Below are 22075 nucleotides of genomic sequence, written 5' to 3' on the forward strand. Positions count from 1 at the left end.
AAGACATCAGGATTTATTAGAGGAATATTCTTAAACACAAAGTAATAAAACTCCTGAGAATGGTGAAGCTAGCAATAAGGTACTGTTGCTACACAAGGCAGTGGGATCAGGGAGTGGGGAAGATGCAGTCATTCACATGGGAGTCAAAGGGCCATATTAATAATGGAATATTAGGAATAAACAAAGATCAAAGCCTTGTTTTCCCCTCTACTTTTCCCATCTGTCAGTTATGTAGCACATTACCATTGCCTCACTGTTCAGGACACTATCAGAGCAGCCATTTTTCATGGGGATGAGTTGTTCCTGAAAAATGCAGTTGGCACAGACCACTCTTATTTTTCACACAAGGAATGTAGGTCTTCCTGTTCCACATATTTTTCTTCAATGAACGTAGTTATTGTTGTCACTGGGAGGAAAATCCTCTGTCTGTCTGCTAAAACACTTGAGAGGGGGAGATAAAGCATGAAACCGTTTGTTGTGGCTGAGGATTTCCTCTACAAGGCTCCACTCCAGTGATTCCAGCTCTTCTCCAAAGGAAATGCAAAGCTGGGATAGGTATGAATTATGATTTGAAGTCTGGGGCTACATCCATGGTGCCACTCAAATATCCACTGGCACCCACGGAGGAGATTTACGTTGGATTGGTGATCAGAGCTGCAGTAAATGCCACCTCCTCACTCTGCTCTGGGCTCAGGGATGTGCCCTCATGCTGCCTTGGGAGCACTGGGTGCTCTTGGTGTCCAGGGGCATTGCCAGGTATGGGGCATAATTTGGGCATTCCCTTTCAGGGTTTCTAAGGCAAAGCTCTAACCGGGAAAACTCTTCAAAAGTCACCTCCCAATCCATATCACAGCATGGAATCTGCAAGAAAAGATGCACTTTTTCCATCGATGAAATAATAATAATAATAATAATAATAATAATAATAATAATAATAATAATAATAATAATAATAATAATAATAATAATAATAAATGTGGCAGTTTTGAAACAAAAATAAGGGCAAGCGTTCTGATTTTTCTCTAAAGTTAGAGCTATTGATCATCTGGGCAATTTTTGCGTATGAAATGAGGGCAGAGATCTGTGTTTTGAGGGAGAGCCACACTGTGGATAAGTGCAAAGGAATTCTGCCACAGCTTTGCCATGAATTATATGTTGTCTGAGGGATTTAACAATATCACAAAGTTCGTTGAGAACAGGAACAATCATTTTCCTACCTTTTCCTGCCAGCAAAATGAACAAGTGATTGAGCTTCCTTAAAGAAATTCCACCCAGTAGCTGTGCCAGCTCTGCCTTCCTCATGTTAGTGTGCACATTTGCTTTGTTCCTGAGTCCCAGATGGGTTTCTGAAAATGGCATGGGGTTGCCAAAAGGCATCTGAAGACACATATCATCAGTATGCACAAACTGTAAAGAATGCAGCCCCTGGAGCGATGGGTGATTTCATCAAAAGTGACTTTCCAGCTACGCTGAAACCTTTCATGTCTCTTGTGCAATCTGCAGTGCTAAAGAAAACAATTCCAGTGCCAGATTGTCATAAGGATATGAATGCTTCAGCTTATTAAAGGGCCACAATCTTATCAAATCAGAGAATAAATGAAATCTCAAAGAAGGTGAAGCTGCTATAAATACAACCAGGTAGATGTAATTGATTTCTCTCCCTGCAGATAAAATTCCCAAACACACTTTTAAACCTCTTAAGGATTTTTAGTCAAAGCACCAAGACCTATTTGCCAAACCTTTGGTTTTCTGGAGCCCTTGAGCTACATTTATGATGCAGTGCTGTGCTTGTCATCAGGGGAGTTTTGCAGTGTCTCACCTGGTAAAGAGTGGGCACATTTGGGATTTTTGAGAGGCTGGTATTGTGTTTGGTTTTTTTGTCGGCTTGTTTTGCATATTTTTTATGGTTTTGGAAAATTTTTTAATATTTTTTGAATTTTTTTGTTGTTTTTTTGGATAGGTAAGTCTGCATAGCCATAGGTTATGACAATAATAGCAGAGGCAAATGAATTCTGAGTGAGTTGTGGATAGTTTTCCAAAGCTGACAGCATGAGGGCCAGAACTGAACCTGAAACATGTGCAGAAGTGTCTTGGAGCTGTGGTGCATTGGGACAAAAACATGTCCACAGAAGTGCACCCTGGCAGAGAAAGCCCCAGTAGGTTTGGGCTTCACATTTTGTGGAAAAGGAATAAAAATGAGGAAGTGAGAAGAGAGCAAGAGCAAGGAGCTCCAAGATTAAGGGTGTGGGACAGTGAGAGGCTCCAGCTCCAGCAGTGCATGGAGAGAGGGAAGGTGCTGCTCACTGTGTCTGTCACCTGTAGGAAAGGTGACCTGGAAGCAGAAAGGGAGGAGGTTTCTGCAAAAAACTTAGTGGTGTGGAAGATGGCTTGCTCAGGTGTGGAGTAAAATCTCCATTGGTGGAAGCATCTCAATATATATGTAGCAAATCTCTGCTAGAAGCAGCTCTAAGTTAGGACAATGACTGGATCTCCTTGTGAGAGCCACTGGAGCCCAGTTTTCCTCTCCCAAGCAGCGCTGCTGCTGCTGCTGAAGCCACTGACCCCTGCAGTGCCTGAAAGAAGGCAGCACCTCAGCTCAGGGGTTTGGATATGGTGCCTGCATTTCCCCCCCTTCTCTCATTTTCCAGGCTTTGGGAACAAATTTTAAATGCTCATCAACTTTCAGGACAACAAATTAAGTAGGTCACGTCACAACTTTGCCAGCTGATTTATTTTAAAAGAGTGAACCAGTGATGAATTCCATACAGCCTCTTTTGGTAAAGGCATCATCTCCTCTACAACTCAATTTATGGTGTTAGAAGGTTGGTATTTTTATGGCACTTCTCTTCAGCATAAAAGGAAATTTTTATGAAGACACTTCAATCACTTTTTTTCTTCTATTTTTTTAAAAACAAATTAGGAAGGTTTTCTTGTGTGTGTGTTCAAAGGCAGTGCTTATATTCTGGTTGGAAGCTTTTTTTTTTTCCTCGCTGAGGATTTCAGCTGGATCAGCTTCCTGAATTGAATTGCTGAAGGAACACCAGGGTGAAGGCAAAAGCTGGCAGGAGAGAGGCAGTGAGCACATCTGGCTGGAGGCAGGGGGTAAGGACAAGAGACAGTCTGAGTGAGGAGAACAAAGGGGATCCAACCCCTGGTTGCTTTTCTGAGGGTCTACCTACATCATGAAAGGCGTGATGGAAACCTGTGAGCGATGGTGATGTAAAGGAACAGCTGGCCCTGGAAGCTGATTTTAACTTGTAGCTTTTGTTTTTCCGTTCCAGACCCTGTGGGGATACAGCAGGTTTCCCTCTGAGGTCAAGATATCTCTGCCACAGCAGCAGAAGCAGCAGCTGCAGGTGTTTGCTCCCCCTTTTCTCTCCCCTGGTGCTGCTCCATGGGTATGGTGAAATGCAGGGCGCCCCCGAGGAAGGAAATGATTGGCATGTGACTCCATTGATTCAGAAGGCTGAACAATTGCTTTATTAAAATTATGTTATATCCCATTATTGAAGAGATACTACACTACACTGTACTAAATTACATACTAAAGAAAACGTGACTGTCTCCAGACAGCCAGGACACAGCTTTGACCCAACTGGCCAAGGAATCAAAACAATCCTCAGCAGAATCCAGCCGACAAATCACTCCAGGTAAACAATCTCACTAACACATTCCACATGTGCAGAACAACAGGAGCGGAGAACAGAGATAAGAACTGTTTTCTCTTTCTTCTCTCTGTGCTTCTCCAGGAAAAAAAAGCCCTGAGAGAGAGAATTATGCCTCTCTCTGTCCAGAGAATGTGAATGCCACACACGGCCATCCTTGTTTTTCCCAAGCACGAGCCAGTGGATCAGCCCAGTGCAGGAGAGAGGCAGGAACCTGTCCTGGCCAGCAGCCCCCTGTCCTGCTGTGGCTCCCATGGTCAGGCAGGTGTTTAATCCCAGGGAAGGCTTTGCAGTCTGCTGAGCAGAGGGGTCAGGAGAGCACTGCCCAGCTGGAGGCAGGACGTGCTGCAGCCCTTGCTTCCATGGGCTCTGCATCCCGCTGGCAGCGCTGCTTGCAGGCTGCGTGCTGCAAGGCGTCCTGTGCCTGCAGTTGCTCTTCAGGGAGCTTTAGAAGCACTCATCCTCCTTCCCCTCTCTTTCCCATTTCCCTATTTATCTTTTAAAAGAGGCTGGAGGACAGACTGCCTGCCTGAGCACTGCCTGGCACCAGGTGGGAGGTGATGGCTGTGTCCCAACCTGTGCCCATCCAAAGGGCCCCGAGCAATCCCCTGTGATGGAACACATGTCCTGTGTGCTTCCACCATATGTGTGCTCACACAACTGGCTTTGTGCCTCACCCTTTCAGCTTCTGCAGTTGCATTTAACAAACTGCAGGCTGGGGTTTCACCCCAGAGAGAACAAAGCCCTCCTGGATGCAGGACCATGTGTCATCTGTGAGTGGCACATTGCAGGGGGGCAAACCCTGCACCGTGTGCACTGTCTGCATCCACCCATTCCCAGTTCTTTGAAGGATTTGTCTGTGTGCTGCTTTGAGGTGTGGACAGTATTTAACGTGGGCACAAACTGGTTTTTTGGTTACTCTTGCTTAATGTCCAGGCTGCTCTGTTTCTGTCTAAACCACTGGTGGATATGAGACTCAGTTACTGGAATCCTCAGAAATATCAGCATTAATATAATTTGTGTTTCAGTGATCTTTCATAGTGGTGCTAATGCTTTTTGGAAGTAAAGATGGAGCCCTGTGGGAAAAAGGATTTGCAGTCAGGTCCTGGTTTTGCCACAGTCCTTCCTCTCTGACTTCAGCCAGGTTAATTCTCTTGACACCATGAATTTTCCTGATATTACTATCATGCTTTATGGGGAAATTAGATAATGAATATTTGTTGAGTTGAGATCCCCAAGAGGGACTTAGAGATGTTTTGTAATAGTGGCATAGAAACATTCTGAGTATGGAGAACCACAACAAGGTATGTTTGTGATCCTGCTGCTTAAGCCTGTCCTGTCCCACTGTGTAGGGGCTGACTGTGGCTCATAAGAAGCCTTGGTGCATCACTGATTTTGGTTTTAACATATTGAGAAAGTGTTAATAGAAAGGCCTCACCTCCTTCCCCATTTTGACCAGAAATCCTGCCAGTGGTGGTGGATATGGTTTGGTGGACATGGAGATACTCAGCTGAAGATTGGACTCCATGATCTTGGAGGTCTTTTCCAACCTTAATGATTCCAGGATTCTGTGAATGATCTCAGGAAAGGCTCTGCTCTGGGCATATAGTTAAGCTAACAGCTTAACCCTGAAAACATTTGGTTATGTGCTGATAATCTGAGGAATCTGAGTAACCATGGCCTATGGTTACAGGCAAGTTCCTCTGCATGGAAGTACAAAAAAACTCCCCCATGTGTGTGTGGGATCCCCCAAAACCAGCCCAGCCTGCTGTCTGCTCAGGCTTTGAGCCCTTTGCCTGCAGTGCTGGTGACCACTGGCTTTTGCAGCAGGGCAGCTTGTCCAGGGGAACAGAACTGGGACCCCCAAATGGTCCCACTGAGCTGTGGTCTGCTCAGCACACAGGGGACACTCTTTTCTTCCCAGGAAGAATCTGGAGTACTGCAGAATGTGCAGTGTTTCACTTCCTGTGTTTTCCTGCCTCAATGAACCCATCTCACCCTTCTCTCCTCATTTCTTTCATTGCTGGGATGCAGTGCAGCCAGGACCTGCATGTGAAGAGTTCCAGCTCCAGGTGAGGAGGTCTGGTGGGCTGTCAGCAGACATCTGCCCAAGGAGGACATGGGATCAGGGAGCCCAGATACTGGGATGCTGCTTTGGTTTTTTTTTTTATAGGCTCCTCTGCGACCACCAACAGCTCTGGAAACTGCCCCTTATTTCCAGTTCATTGCTTCCTAAACCATTGCCTTTGCAAAACTATTGCAGGGGTTGATTCACAAAAGTGCTCTGAGGCCTTGGGTGTGAAATATTGTGACAAAAGAAGGCATTCCAGCTCTTCATTGCATTGCACATTTTAAATCATGGAAAATTGGACTAAAATACAGTAAATTTAGCATAAAAAGGACTGTTTTCCAATTGCCTGTCAGGATCCCTTCAGCCTCATAATTGTTTTCGTGTGAAGCAATGAGTGTAATGCCTGTTGATAGTTGTTTGTTCCCTTGTTGTCTCGAAGTTGCTGGAAGCAATTTACAAGTTACTCTTGCTTAACGTCTAGGAAGAGAAGAGGATGGAAAAATGTTTACTTGTTTCTTCTCGGTAAAGGGTTGATTCCTGAAACAAGAGATTGGGCTAGGGATGGTTTGAGCCTTGCTGTTGGCTCAAACAGGGTCAAAGGCTCTGGCCCTTTGTGTGCCCACTGCTTGCCATGAGCAGAAATTTGGGTGTCAGGCTCGAGTTCCCTTCGCCGTGCCTGCGTGTCTCAATGCCATTTGTGCCACTCCCACTGCAGAAAAGGTTGTTGTGGAAAGAAACATCACCTGAAGGACAGAATCCTTTACTCTTTGATACTAAAGTCAGTACAGAGTGTTTTCCCTCCAGTGTTTGGTACAGTCCCACTCACTGGATCTGCTCCCCCGCTGCTTGCGCCGCTCTCCCTTTGCTGCCAAACGCAGCATTTTGCTCACCTTAAGCGAATTTCAAGATGATGTTCAAACACTTTTTGATCAGTCAAAAAGTGTTGATCACATCTTGTCTTCCTGCATTGACTGGCCAGGGTGGATGGAGGCCTGAGCAACCTGTTCTGGGGGTGGTATTCCTGCCCATGGCAGAGGGGATGGAACTGGATCATCTCTGAAGCCCCTTCCTATCCAAACCACCCTGTGATTCTGTGACTGAGGAATGGCATTGGAGCTGCAATGCAGTGAAAGAGCTTCTGAGGGTTTTCTAAACCACAGTCCCCCTTCACAACCTGCTCAGGGATGACAGCTAATGCTGTGGGGAAGGTGTGACCATCTCCTGGGGACTGCACAGCTCCCACAGCACTGAAAGCATCACCATTTGCTCTGTTTGACTTCCAGCAGACAGTGTAATCATATGAAAAAGCATTGCCCTCCATTTGGTCAGAAGATGTATTCTGAGCTAAGTCTACCTAATGCTTTCCTGATTTGTGTGGTTTTTGCTCTTTTTTCTCCCTCCCTTGAGCTGGACAACAATGTGGTCTTAGTCCAGCAATCAGACATGAAAGCAAGCCCATATGTATGAAGTACACTCCTCTTGCTGGAACTCATCCAGAAGAGACAAATTGTCTTCATAAAGGGGTCTGGATTTGTCTCTCCTCCCATTAAAAATAAAAATCTGGCATGAGAAGTGTCTTGGAATGCAGTGGCCAGCGGTGGGCAACGCCAGTAGTGCTGAGCTGTGCTGCCAGACCTGGGAGATCAGGGATGCACTGAGACCTTTGGAAAGCCAACACAGGGCAAGCTCGTGGTAGGACAGGGGCTGCCACTTGTCCCCTGTGCCCCAGGGTCAGCAGCAAACATATTGGATGAGTGTCTCCTAGAGAAGGCTTTCAAGCCTTTTCAGTGAAGTCCACACCTGGCCTGACCTGAAAAACTCATCCAGTGGGCAGGAAAGCTGGGAGTAATGGTTCAGAAGGGGCCTGGCAGCTCCTGGCATTTTTGGGGGTGCAGTGACATGGTGGTGACTGAGCTATGGGGAAGTCATACTGCTGCTGGTTGCCTTCCAGGCTGTGCTGCCAATGAACCTTTCAAGGCTGGGTTGGATGGAGCTCTGAGCAACCTGGTGCAGTGGAAGCTGTCCCTGCCCATGGCAAGGTGGGCAGAACTAGATGAGCTTTGAGCTCCTTTCCAACCCAAACCATGGTTCTCTCTAGAGGGCTCTGGATTGGAAGATGCTGAAAGCATTGGGAAGTTTTGCAGAAGGCAATCTGTGGGAAAAACAGGTGGATATTCTGGGGAAGAAAAAATCTCACAGTTTCTATTCAATTTGCTCTACCCCATTCAAGCTCTGTTGAAGGTGACTTCTGCAGCCCATGGTAGGATTGCCAGCCTGGAAGTGTCAGATGGAGCAGACAGCACTGTGGGATTCCCTGGCCTTGCAGATTTCCTCTTCTAAAGCTGGAATTGTCTGGCCTCACCTCCTTTCAGACACAGACCAAGCACACCCTGACAGTGACCTCATCAAAGCTGGGCTCTCCTTCCATGTGTTCCTTTGGGCCCAGCTCCCCGTGTGTTTCCCTGGGCGCTGCTTCCAAGCCAGGACTGAGACTCAGACTGGCAGTGCTGGCTCTTGCGTACAGCTGGATCTAAAAGTGCACAGCTCTGGGGCTTCCCACCTTCCTCCTCCCCACTGGTGCTGCACATCAGGCAGGGAGCACACCACTGAGAGCCAGAGGGAATCCATGGGGCAGCCCCAGCAGCCCAGCCCTTCCTGCCTGGCCACCCACCCCAGCAGTGATGGATGTGGCTGTGCTGAGGTTGAGTCAGCTTCCTCCCCACCTCCAGCCCGTGCTGCTCCAGGGGCTTGGTGCCTCCTGTCTGTGTGCTGGGAAGATGAGGCCAGGTCCCCCCTTTTCCTGTGGGCAGAGAGACCCCAGCCAGTGCTCCTTTGTGCTGGCAGCGGGGCTGGGAGGGGGCACACCCGCCAGCCTGGGGGTCAGAACAAGGGGGTTGGCCTTGTGAGCAAAAGCCACACTAAATTACAGGAGTACTGAGAGCTGTGCCACTATGGGCAAGTTATTTGTCAAGGTTAACCACTGCCATGGGGCTGGAGAGGGCAGCTGGAAGCTGCGGTGCAGCCGCCACTGCCGCGGCCCCTCCGAGCACGTGGCCATGGGCACTGTCCCTTGGGAAAGAGGCTCAGGAATGTTCCCTACCCTTACACCTACCAGCTGCACCTCTCAGTTGGGCTTTTCTGGGATTGTGGACCTGGTGGTGGTTTAACACATGGTGAAATATCTGGGGAATGGCTCTGTCAGTGGACAGCCAGGCAAGGGAAATCCTTAGCCTGCTTTGGATGCAGACGCTGACTTTTCTTTGCTCAGCTCTTTTTCAAGACTTGCTTTGTTTCCTTTTGACTTGCTCATCTCTGAGAGCACCCTCCTTCAGGATATCATTATCCACAGGCTGATTTAAATTGGGATCACCCTTAATGAGGCCACTGTTCTTTCCTCTCTGCACTGGCCAGAGGTTCTTCCTGTTCCTGACACTGCATCCTCTCAACCTAAAGAGACTCCTCCTGTTTCCACACTCCTGCTTGGTGTTTCCCAGGCAGGCTGTAAGATGAGAGATGTGGAGGAGAACTGAATTCAGGGTGTTCAGATGTGGTTACTGCTGCAGGGCAGCAGTGGCAGACCTTGCTGTTCCTCCAAGCTGTCATTTGCTGGTCGTACTGGAATAGCTGGGGCATTTGCACATGAGATGGAGCTGTGCTTCTGCCTCCTGCTGGGAGCTGACTCCTGGATGGAGAGGTCATGGCAGGCTGGATCCCCTGTCCTTTTTGGGGTAACAGGAGCTGCAGCAGTTCTGGAACACTGCTGAAGATTCACCCTCATTTTTGGCAGGCAGGAGGTGGATGAGGCTGGGCTGCACTGGGATTAGAAGGTGCTCCCCATTGATGGCAAACACTGCCAGAAGCAGTGGGATACAGGAATCCTTGTGTCTGCATGGTGCAGCTCATTTGCACTTCTCCCATTTCCCTGCCTGGCTCAGGGAGCCCTGCCCAGGCAGATGGGCTTTTCCAAAGCCAGCTGTGTCCTAGCTCTGCATTTCATGGCTCAGCAGCATCCCCTCAAGAGCTGCCCCTGGGAAGTGTGGAAAGGGGAGTGGCTGCAGATTGGATTTGGGGACAAAGGAACGGGCTAAGCACAGCAAATGGGTTCAGCACAGCTGTGCAGAGGCAGGAGCCAGCCTGGAATATGGTGCCTGGACTGGGAACTGGTTCCCAAGCCTTCTCTGCTCCCCAAACTTTCTGACTCACATCCTGCATCTACCACCATGGTGTGCACATGCTGTCTCTTGCTTCAGGCATGTTTCAGAGTCTTACCAGAGCCCTCCTGAAATCCATAAGTGAAGCACTGTTCCACTGTAAGCAAAGCACTGGTCAGACCCATAATAAACAGCAAGCTCTGACATTTAACACATGTAATACTGTTTGCCCAGGTTTAAAAAGGAAATATTATCTAAGCACTTCTCTGAAGACTAGAGCCACCCACGCTTAGCTGTGCTCAGTTTGGCCAGTCTGACCTGTGCAATGTTGCTATCACTTCCAGAAAATAACATTCTGAGCCCCTTATAAATTGTGCAAAGTACTGAATGAAAAGTTTCTCTGTATGTTTAAAAATCCCCCCCCCCCAGATCCTTTTTGTGATAGAGAATAAGTAAAGAAAACTTTACAACTCCCTGAACTGATAGAAAATTAGCACAGTCATAAAAGGCCTCTGTGGCTTTAGCAGGGCAGCTGAAAAGGAAAAATGAATAAACCTGCCACTCATAAAGTAAGAGGCAGAGCTGAAGAATGACTGCTGCCATTTTAGCCTCCTGGCCCTTCTCCCCCCTGTGCAAGTGCAAAAATAGCCTCATGCCCTGTGCAGGAGGCAAGGGAATGCTCTGCAGTGGGACCCTTCCTGCAGGCACTGCTGTACAGCACATGACTAGAGGATATCCTAAATTAATTTACATAGGCATATAAATATATGCATGTGTGTGTTTTCTGTATGAAATATGAAACCAGTGATTTCTTAGCCAACCCCTTAATTTGTCTGAAACAGCACAGGCATAATGGAAACTGCCCACACATTTTTCCACTGCAAGTTACAAAGGTAAAGAAGCGGGAAATTGGTGATAGAAAAACACACGCTCTTTCAGCTGGCACAGAAATGCCACGGGGACGGGTGGCAACACACACCCCCTCCAGTTTGCTGGGAAAAGTGTCATGTTTATTCTGGGGGTCTTCCTGCTGATGCTTCCCCTCCTCAACATGCTGGGCTCGGTGTGTTTGGAGGGGAGGGACGTAGCCTGTGCAGGTGGATGCAGTGGGCATGAAGAAATTCGAGTTTGTCCGTACCTGTTTTGCAGGTTTCCTCCTCGGGGTGAGAAGGAGCCTTGCCATGTCACTGCCTCTTGTGTGGAGCTGCAGAGTAGCTGTGCCTGGCTGCCTTGGGAACAGGCTCCCTGCCCTGACAGCTCCCTGCCTCTCCAGGAGCAGCAGGGCCAGGTTTCTGCGGGCTCTGTCCAGCCTGGACGTGACTTTCTCCAGGGATGGGTGAGCGTGTGACTCTGCTGCTGAGCCTCAGCCACAGCCAAACTGCTGTGAGCCATGCTGGCTGCTTCCAGGGATGTCCTGCTGGAGAACCAAGGGAGGGGAGAAAGGGAAGGCCAGTGGTTCCTCAGAGGAGACAGCTCCCTGGGCCACCACTCAGCTCTCCATCACTGCCTTCCTGCCAGCAGCAAGGGAGACCCACAAATAAAGACACCGTGGCATCAAGCAGATTCCTCAAGAGGAAAAGGTAACTTCCCCCCCCTTTCTTGCCTTCAGCTGGCATGGCCCCACTCAGATGCAAGTGTCAGGTGCATCAGCAACTCATTGCAACCAGCCCTGCAACCTCAGTGTGATGGCTGTATCTGGAGCAGCCCCACGAGCTCACCAGCATTTTTCCAAAGAATGCCTTGTGTTGACAGTGCTAACCAGTCTGCACAGCAGGAGGGGAGAAAAGCAGCTGGTAACTAATGCAGGGCTGTGGGGATTCGTGGATGTGTGCATGGTTCTGGTTTTCTCTATATTGTCCTATAACCCATGTGCATCACTGTGGGTTATGTTAGTGGAATTTTGCTGCTCAGCAGCTGTCCGGGCAATGTGAAGCCAGGCCCACTCATCCTTTTAACCATCAAAGGTACAATTCAATCCATTTCTGGCTGCCTCGGGGCTCTGCTCCACACATCTCTCACAGCAGCTGTGCCAGCTCGATTCATTCCCACCAACTTGACTCAGAAGCGTGCTCTAATCTGCATCTGCTGATTGATCGGGGGTTAAAAATAAGTTGGATGGCTTGACTGGTCCCTTGTTTCAGTTTCCCTGTTCAGTTATGCTTGTTCCAATCCCCCCCCATGTCTCTGGTTGAGTGTTCCAATATGTCTTTTTTGTGGTAATGTAAGAAACATAACAACAGCTTCTCCTGCCCACCACCCTGTGCCTGGGAATGTGAGCCCCAAAACCCTTCCTATGGCCTGGCTCTAACAGGAGGAGTTCTGTACTTAAAAGATGGAGCTGAATTTGGCCATGGTAACCTCCATCACCTTGTTAAAGTCTACTACACAAAGGCATCTAATGTACGGTTTTGGTCACTGGAAAGGAGATAAAGAAAACAGAAAATAAAATAAAATAAGCAGCCCAGCTCTGAATGGATCATCATTTATTATGAAGTAGGACAGACTTTGCTTTTAATAAAGACTGTTACCTGGGAGGACAGACTGTCTCAATCTGCTCTCCAGAACTCATCCTATGAAACACCTGGTAGGTCCTATCAGAAGTTATTTGGCTCCCTCAGAGTTTCCAGCCTTGGCAAATTACGAGTGGTAGGACTTGAAACTTTGTGCGTCATTTCATTTATTAGAATAATTTCTCCTCTTCCCTGACACTTTATGTGCTATGTTCTGTATTAATAGTGTGGTAGTTTCTCAATAGCACCATAATTTACTAATCCACAGAGGGCAGGGATGTGTTTTATAATTCAAGAATTGTAACCAATTCTCTCATCTGTCTCCCACAGAAACCTGAGAATGTTTTTCCCCCACACATTGGTAAGTAAGAAGCAGAGCTTTCTCCCTGAAAATACCTGTCTTCCCTGTGAAGTGATCCTGGAGTTCCTTGTGCCTTTCATCCATCTGCTGTCAATTTAACTGGCTCCACGAGCTGGTGGCGCCTTCGTACGACCTTGCAAGTATTCACAAAATCTGGTTTCTATAAAAAAATACGGGGTGATCCCTATGTTTACCCTCTTTCTCAACTAACCATGTTTTGTTACTACCAGCTTGTGCTAGAACACATCCCTGTCTCCCCCACCAGCTCAGGCCTGGATCTGGGATGCTCCGATGCCTCGGCCAAGTTTCCCAGCTGTGACCTCAGCGGAGCCGGCGCTGGCGCAGACGCGCGGCGGCTCCGCCCGGACCGCTGCTTTTCTGGAGACCTGGGGCACACTGCTGGGGCTCTGCAGCACAGCAGGTCTGGCAGAGCCTCCAGCACGGCCCAGACTGGGTGTGCACAGCCCAGACCGCCTGTGCACCCCTGGCTGGCACCACCTGGGCTGGCCAACGCGGAGCTGGCGCCGCGCACGTGTCCGCCCGTGAGCTCGCAACCAACCTGGCCCCAGAGGCCAGCAGAGACACAGAGAAGGTTTACAGGAAGCCATAGAAGGGTTTGGGCTGGAAGGGACCTTAAATGCCATCTGTGTGTGCCTGTATATAGCAGAGGGAATTGCCTTTTATGCCTGTCTTGAATTCTTTGAGCTCAGACTGGCTGCGACGCCGGTCAGCTTCAACTCTGTGTGAGGTTCCATAAATGTCTGTCAGACCACACAACCCCAAAACAGGCATTTCTCTAGTGACATTTGGCCTTGGTTTTCCAAATGAGCACACTGACTTGCAGCAAGGCAGTCTTTCACAGGATGGAACTGTAAGTTATTTATTTACCCAGGGCGTGACTTTAATCTTTCATCAGAATGCAGATATGAGCTCCTTTATGACAGTTTGTGAACTTGCACTTTATAAAAATTTGGAAATAAAACCTTTGCCTAACAACAGTTGCGTTCTTGGAAATCAAGTTCCATCGACAGAATCCTTTTATGTCAGAGATACATCCCACATGTGAGTCATTGTTACAATTCAATAAATACTTTACAAAAATAATGCTAGCTTTTTTTAAAAAAATTAAGACACTTTAAGACACCAGTAGTTCCTCCCAGAAAGCTTCCCTTAAAGAACAGCTTCTGCTGTAGCACACTGCATTCAGCATGAGAAAAATGGGGGAAAAGGGCTGGTTGCATCTTTCATCCCAGGGAACTTGTGGATTCCAGTTTTACTGTTCTCTAAAATGATAAACTTTCTTTTCTTAAAAGAAAGAAACAAGCAGATCCAAACATTCTTCATATTAAAAAACTGGGAAGGCACTGTGATCTTTTTGGTCCTTTGGCATGGATTCCTTCTCTGCCCTCACTCCTCCAAAGACTTTCAGCATGCTCAGTTCACAGGTTTGCAGCTGCAGCTCCATAGCAGAGCTGTCTCCAGGAGGGGGCTGCTTGTAACTCTTGCAGAACCACTGCACCAGGACATTTTCTGGCCTGCAGGAAAACCACAGCTACATCTTCCTGCAAGCCTACCCCAGGTGGGCTGCAAATACCTGAGCTAGAAGGTAACAGGAAGAATTCCAAGAGGAAAAATTGGTAGGGATTTTCTATATTCATTTTTGACTATTACCCTTCCAAAAAAAAAAAATTCTTCCCTCCTTAGATATGACTGGTCATGAAACCAATTATGGAGAAAACTGATGCTGTAGGTGCATTAATCTTGTAAACCATTCCCATATGGAAGAGTACATTCTTCAATCCTATTGTTTATAACAACTTCTAAGTATGTGCCTCCTCAGCTGGGGCCTTGGGGCCTGATGGTGATGGCAGCTACCCCCCACCCCCTTCATTAGGTTACAGATGGGAAATAAAATGAAATGCACATTATTACATGAAGGTTACTGCGGTACAAAATCCTATCAGGACAAGACTTATGTATGTCTGTATGCAAAAATAGGTGTGTGTGAGACAGAGAGATATGTGCTTATAAATTACACACACTGTGAAAAATACTCACGCATTATATTACAACTATATACATTCATTAGAAAGGAACCGACCGACCCCTGTGGAGGAGCCCGTGCAGCAGCCATCATCAGTTCTTTGGCATCCAGGAAACGAATGCTACTTTGCATCTGAAGAAAAGGAAAATCCCCTCAGTATTCCCTTGCTTCCTGAAACTGCTTGTAGTAGTCCTCGTCCGACGGGTTTTCCGTGCACTTCTGCCCGTTGTTGGGTGGCCGGGCTTCATTGTAGCGGCTCCAGTCCCCCTTGCATATGATCCACGGCAGAATGTCCACTTTGTAGTGGAGCTCTGCTGAGAATTCGATGCTGATCAGGTTGGGGGTCCCTGCCCCCTTGCCCCTGGTGATCAGCTGCATGCTGTCGTCGTAGCAGCAGTGCTGGGCTGCCAGCGTGGTGCTCTCCAAGGACAGCATGGAGCGGATGCAGTAGCGCGCCGTGGGCTTGTAGATCTCCAGCTTCTCCTTCGGACCGCTGGCGTCCTTCCAGCGGAAGTTCTTCCTCTTGAGCCGGTCAAAGATTTCAGCAGTGCTGTAGGCAACTTCTCTGGGGTAGGAGCAAGGGCAGCTGGGGAGGTCGTTGACCACTTTGTGCATGTATTTCTTCAGGAACTCGCTCTTGCAGCTCATCCATCTCTCACAGCTGTCAGTATCTGTTTCAGGGCAGGAAAGGGAAACTTGAGATACATTAAGCAGCATCCCAGTTGGTGTGATCAGTGATAGCAACTGAGTAAAGTGTAGCTGTTCAGCACTGTTGCCCTGATTTTTTAAGATTTTCTAAGCCTTCTGATGTTTACATTCTTGTAATGAACTTTCTCACACACCTTTTGTAAATAACTTATTGTTTTGCATTCTTTTATGGAACAAGAGAAACTTGATGGACTGTTGGCTTGTCCGGTGTCATTGGAGAGGTGGCACTGTCACCCTCCAATCCACTGTCACTTTTGGAAATCTATAAATGTTGGAATCAGAAATTAAAAGTTCTCTTTTACCATAAGAAAGCTGTGTGTCCACATCATGTTATTTCGTGTCCTGCAGCCACAGAGCACCAGTGCTCTGCTGCAGAAAGAAAGGGCAGTCCCAGTTTGCTGCCCTCCCCACAGTGCATTACTGTGCTGTCTTGTCAGATAAAGAAATCAAGTGTGCCTGACTGCAGGGCTAGTCTGAGTTTCAGTGCAGAACCAGCCCAGTAGGGATCTGTGACACTTCTTCTACCCAGCAAATTAAGCTGCTGATATACCCATGTGGCACAAGAGACACTACCATGGGTTGGCAAGTAGCAGAAAAAGGGAATCACAGTGATTTGGTGCCAATCTCCAGTTAGAACCCTCAGTCAGAACACACTCGACAGGAAAAACAGCAGTCAGGTGATGAAGGATTAAGTTTTGGATGATGCTAGAGATTCCAAGATGGCAAGCAAGGCCTGTATTACTCCTTCTGAAGTACATTTTAGACCTTAATTCAGTCCTTCTTTAAAAAACAAATACTTTTTTCTATTTGATATTCACTTTTCAAGCATCAATATCTCAAACATGGAGACTGACATCTTATCTAGTAAATGCAGCCAGAAGTGATTCAGGTTCTAAAAGGGCATATGTGACATAAGATCAGAGTGGCTGTACATCAGCAGGAGTTTATGGTGCCAGAGGCATGATGCATAGCTGGGATTAAAGAGATTTGTAGACCAGTAGCATATTTAATACCAGCACTTCATTATTTTGCAAGACACTTGGGAGAATCCAGGTAAACATAACATTATTTAAGGTGTCTACATCATCCTATGGGCTGTCAAAAACCACCTGCATATCTTGCTTTAAGAGGACACTTACTTTAAGAGGATTCTGCAGGACAGTAACTAACTGGGGCCTAAAACTCTTACAGCACACATTCTTGAAAAATATTTACTTAGTGACCTGTGTCCTGTTTTTCTATCTCCTTAAAGAGTCTCATCCTGGCTGTCATTAACTCTTGTACTCTGCTGCTAAAGTAGGGAGGTGCTGGGTTACACTATTTATTCAATTAATTCAGCATCCAGTGCCTCTGAGTGGCCACACTGTGGTTTCATTGAAGGGACGAAATCAGAACATTGCAGATGTTGGACTGAGTTTTAGATAGTTCAGGATCAAGCCATTCCCCATAAAATTGCTTTGGCTACTCCCACTGCAGCACACAGAGCTATAAAAGCAATGCATGCTCCTAAAAGTCATTGTCTTTTCTTTCTTTTTTATTTTTCTGATGTGACAGCTGTATTCTTTTACATGAAATGAAAATGCTTTTATAGGGTCTTCCATTCGAGGCTATTTAATCAAAATAATAAAGAGTGTTTTATTCCCTCCCCCCTCCATTACTGTGGAGTCTTACAGTTCTTTCTGAATTAGGACAACAAATAACCCTTTTATGGTGAAACAAGCACAGGACTTAAGGGGAGAAAGATTCTACGACCAAAGCAAATTTTCAGATCCCAGATGTGAGCAAGATAACAAATGGCTGTCACTAAATGCTAAACTCAGCACCTCGATCCCACAGGAGTCAAGAAAATCCTAAGGAAGTCTCTTATCTGTTGCTGAAGGACTGACCAGGCTGCTTACCAACTTCAAAGAGTTTGGTGGCATTGAAGTCTTCACTCCCTGCAAGCAAGCTCACTTCTGTGGCAGCCGTCCGGAAGGTATCTTCGATCCCTAAGGCAAACAGGGGTTAGTGCTGCTGCTGTTTCCCCACCCACACACAATGGAACAGCTGCCCCCTTGCCCCCCTTTCTTCCCCAGGCTCTGCAAGGTGCTTGGTTTTGGCAGGGAACTGTTCTGAAGTTGCTGCTGGACTGTTCCTTTGAAACCATGATGGCCATGGAACCTGTGCTGTTGTTGAGAAGGTGAAACAGAGTGACAGGGCTGAGGGCAGGTGTGGGCAATCATTTCTCAATCATTTCTCGAGGAAGAATGATGCTGTCACAAGAAAACTGATGCCTTTTGGTCTCTCCCAGTGCCAGGGAGTTAAAAGGTGTGAGTAGGCAAAAGACAACCAACATCTCCAAGCAATTCCGTCCCCACCACTTACAGCTGCCAAATAAAATATCAGGATCTCAACATATCAGGATTTACCAGCAGCCTCCAGTTAATTGTTTGCTACCAGCTGAGAGACACAGAGATTGCCAGAAAAATGATCTTGCCAAAGTAAACCTCCTTTTGTTGCTGCTTTAGTTCAGCCTATTGATGTGCCTAGCATTTCTGTGCCATGCAGGCTTAACACAAGTAGGTTTTAGGGTGGTTTTTTTTCCCCCTTTCCTCTCTATTGAATTAAAGGCCTCTAAAGAAAATGGAAAGATCTTTAATATGTGATAACTGTATGGTTAATAACGAAGTCTATTCACCATCCATCTTCTTGCCAATCAACTTTCTCCTGAACTGGGGCATAATAGTGGCTTGCAAAGCTTCAAAACAGCCTCAGGCCAATTTTCAACAAAATTATCATAGAGTTTTGCCTTAACTCCAGCACTAGATGTAGAATAATAGATACCCAAGAACCCATTACAAGGCAGTAATTCACTGCTGGAATTACAAACAGCAGAAGCTGAGCTTTGACCTTGTAATTTCGAAAATGTCAGCACAGCATCAAAGAGTGAATATATTTTGCTTGCTGATCGTTGGAGGTCTGCTGTATGACATAATATATTCTTTCAAGTTTGCCACTTTTTGGTGCTAGCTGGTAATGAAAACTAGAGAATATAACTGGGGGTTGCTTGCTTTCTTCTGGAATTAACTCCTTATTATTGAGGTTTTAGGATGCATGAGAGCATGCAGAAACATTTTTCCCTGAACTGCCGCACAGTTGTCGCTTTGCAATGGAGACATGGATCCATCTGCAAGTCAGCAGCTTCTCCCCAACTAAGTCTTCTAAGTCTCCTCTCCAGCACTGCTGACATTTCACTTCCCATTAAAAAAAAGCCTGACCTCCAGTTTAAAAATTTCTGCCTTTCTGAGTCATTAGGTAAACTGAGAGTAATGCATACCACCACGACTGGTGTTTTCACTTCTCTCTGATCTTGGGAAGTAATGAACTTGCACCTATCCCCTGCATTGTGGCAGCTACTGCATGACAAATTGGTCTAAATTTAAACACACAGCAACATTTAAAAACCAGTTTTCCACAGCAGCTTCAAATTTTTATGATGTAGGCTCGAGTGCTCAGCTCTGATTTTGCCAAAGTGAAGATGGTAAGTGTGTGATGGTAAAGACACTTCAAAATGTCAAATCCTGTGAATAGGTAGGAGTAGCCATGACATTTTCTGAAAAATCCTTTCATTAGGATTTTTCCTCCTGAGAAGCTGAGAGGCCTCAGGAACAAAATGTAAACAATGATTGTTTGCTGCTGTGGAATGCAACAGGTGGATCTGGGATTGGTCTCATGTGGTTGTTTTAATTAATGGCCAATCACAATCCAGCTGTCTCGGACTCTCTGGTCAGTCACAAGATTTTATTATCATTCATTCTTTTTCTATTCTTAGCCAGCCTTCTTCTATTCTTTTAGTGTAGTTTTAATATAATATATATCATAAAATAATAAATCAGCCTTCTGAAACATGCAGTCAAATTCTCATCTCTTCCCTCAGCCTGGGACCCCTATGAACACCGTCACAGGTAGGAGCTAAGTCAAGGCTCCTTGGCCATATTTTATATTCGAGCCAAAACCATACATTCCTTCATCCCAGTTCACAATGCAAGCAATGCCATCCCCTCCACAGCAAAACAGGAGCTCACTGAGATAACAGCACAGCCGGCTGGAAATTCTAAAACAGCTCCAAATTTGTTTCAAGGGAGTAGATCACACCCTTTGGAATACAGAACACCCGTGCACAAAAATTACTGCCACGACCAGTGTACCATCACTATGAATAAATGGTGCTGCAAATCTCTTTTTCCCACCAGTGCCTTTATCTTGCCACGGAGCACACAGCCCCCAGCCCCGTGTGCAGCAGGGCTCTCTCCCCCCCTGCCCACCCACCCCTGCCCCCTGCAGCAGCTGCAGGAGCAGCTCCCACCTGGGCAGCTGTGCCTGTCGCAGGTGCGGGACTCGGTGGCGGTGCAGGCGTACCCGCAGGACCTGGTGCGCTTCTGGCTGCCGCTGCCGCAGGTGACGCTGCACGGGGACCAGGGGCTCCAGTCGCCCTCTCCGTCCACGTAATCTGCTCACGGGACAAACACGAGGGAGGAAATGAGCAAACAAAACTCCTGCTACCCAAGAAACTACTGTGTGGTGGTTTGTATTAAGCAGGCGAGGCGCGGATGGAATCCAGATGTCTCTACCTGAAGCTCGGGGCCGAGGGCCAGGCGCGAGCCTGCCGCGTAAAAATGGTTTTCACACTCGATGCTCCTCGGGGAAACGCACGCAACATTATCTGGAAAAATATTTCCTTTCTCTTCTGACCTTTTGGCTGCTGAGGATCCTCGGCTGCAGAGCTGGGTCATGAACTAACAGCGCACATCTATTCACGTCATTTCCCCGCATACGGGAATGTGTTGGTGGGGAACAGACTAATCGGGCAAAGGATAAATTGAGTTTTCTTTTTCATCTTTTCGAAGCACACGACAGTCCTCAGTTTTTGGGCAAGATGCATGCTATGGGAAGCTAAGGGTCACGAGTGAAAATCACAATTTTGTTTTTCAGCCCCTTGAACGGGGAACAGATATTTCAGGAAGACTGCTATGAGAGCAGGGAGCTGCATGCTTTTCTTGCACCAAGAACAACACGCAGTATTTAGTGTTTCATGGGAATTATTAAATAACATCAAATCTGACTATTTACTAGAAGGAACCTTATGAAAAAAGAAACATGATTTTGTTTTCTTCTGGCAGACAGACAGAGGCCCTGGACACCAAAACAAAAAGCTGATGTGCTGTGAGTACCTAAGCCCTTCAGAACCAGCCTCCTTTGTGTGCTGCATAAACTGTAGCACATCCCACCTGTGAAGGCCACCAAACAAAGCCCATGAACCTGTCCCAGCTTTCTTGCTTCCCCACTAGCCTCCCTAGCTGAAAACCATTTGCCTAAATGGTTTCCCCTGCAACCCACAGGAGATATTTTACTGTGATCGTAACTTGCAGCTGCAGCTCCTTTGGGTTACACCGCCACTGACAGCAAAGCAACATCTGCTTTAGTGGCTCTGAGGCAGCTGCAGGTGAGAGTACCTAAGCTACAGCAAGAGCCAGGGAGGATCCCTGCCTCCCCTGGCCTCTGTGCTACACACTTTCCCCCAGGGCCATGCTGTCTGCGGGCTTCCTGAGCTGGTTAGCAGAACACGTAACTTGATTTGTTCCATATGCAACGACTGACAACAGCTCTGTGGGGTGCTATTAAACATTTATTGCCAGGAGTTTGGGGAGGTTATAGATCTCACTCAGAGCAAGCTGCCTAGATGTGAGTTCCTCATGGCAAGGACCTGATGTGTTTCTCCTCCTTTTCTGACAGGGCTGATGATGGGGAAGGCACCACACTGGAATCAGGTGTCTGCGGTGGGATGTGGGTGTGAACATGACTAATGTCAGTGTGCAAGACCTGTGGTTCTGGGATTTGCCAGCAGGCAGGCACCACAACAGCCCAAAAAAGGCATCAGATGTGGAAAATGTGATCTGCCCACTATGCCTGGCTCTGCTCTTTTTCTCAGCTCTTTTCCAATTCCTTTATCTCCACGTGGCTGGCGAGGAGGAGGGCAGGTGAGCAGGCACAACGCCTGTCAGCCAGCCCAGCCCAGCCCAGGAGATGCAGGAAGGGCAGGGAGAACCCTTGGTAGTGGCAGGAGGGGAGAGAGACACACGGGAAAGGTACCAACATGTCAGTGGGTGGAACATCTGCACCCCTCATGGGCAGGAGCTGCTACTGCATCCTCCGGGACAAGGCCAGCATTTGAGGTTAGACAAAAGCCCAGGAGCTGCTTCCAGTTAGCTGAATGCTCTGGTGTGCAGCAGGGAGCTCTAGGGTAATTTTTAACCTACCTACCTAGTGTTCACAGTGCACTATGAAGCACACTATTGAATACACCACGTTCGATTTTCAGCTGCAGCTCAACCCCTTCTTCCTATTTTCATGTTTGTAATTCTTACTGTGATTTTTCTATCACAATTAACTTATATTAATAACTACCTAAGATATGAATTCTTGGCAATCAACCTGCCCACAAATAAATATAGGTGCAAAAAGAAGGGATAGACTTTAATCTTCTGGCCACAAAATTTAATACATATGCATGTGTTTAAACACACTA

General features: G+C 47.1%; 1 protein-coding gene across 2 annotated transcripts in view; it reads right to left on the reverse strand.

The window, feature by feature from the left end:
- Positions 1–14484: 14484 nt before the first annotated feature.
- Positions 14485–22075, reverse strand: part of ISM1 (isthmin 1) — a gene marked incomplete at its 5' end in the record, with an annotated part of 37030 nt that continues 29439 nt past the window's right edge. For both annotated transcript variants that reach the window (XM_084202303.1, XM_084202302.1), the window contains 3 exons: positions 14485–15473; positions 17409–17498; positions 19856–19999. In XM_084202303.1, coding sequence (XP_084058429.1) covers positions 14956–15473; positions 17409–17498; positions 19856–19999 — 752 coding nt within the window. In that variant the 3' untranslated portion in view covers positions 14485–14955. The remainder of the gene's footprint in view (positions 15474–17408; positions 17499–19855; positions 20000–22075) is intronic.

This window comes from Fringilla coelebs (assembly GCF_963513975.1).
Source record: "Fringilla coelebs genome assembly, chromosome: 3".
NCBI lineage: Eukaryota > Metazoa > Chordata > Aves > Passeriformes > Fringillidae > Fringilla > Fringilla coelebs.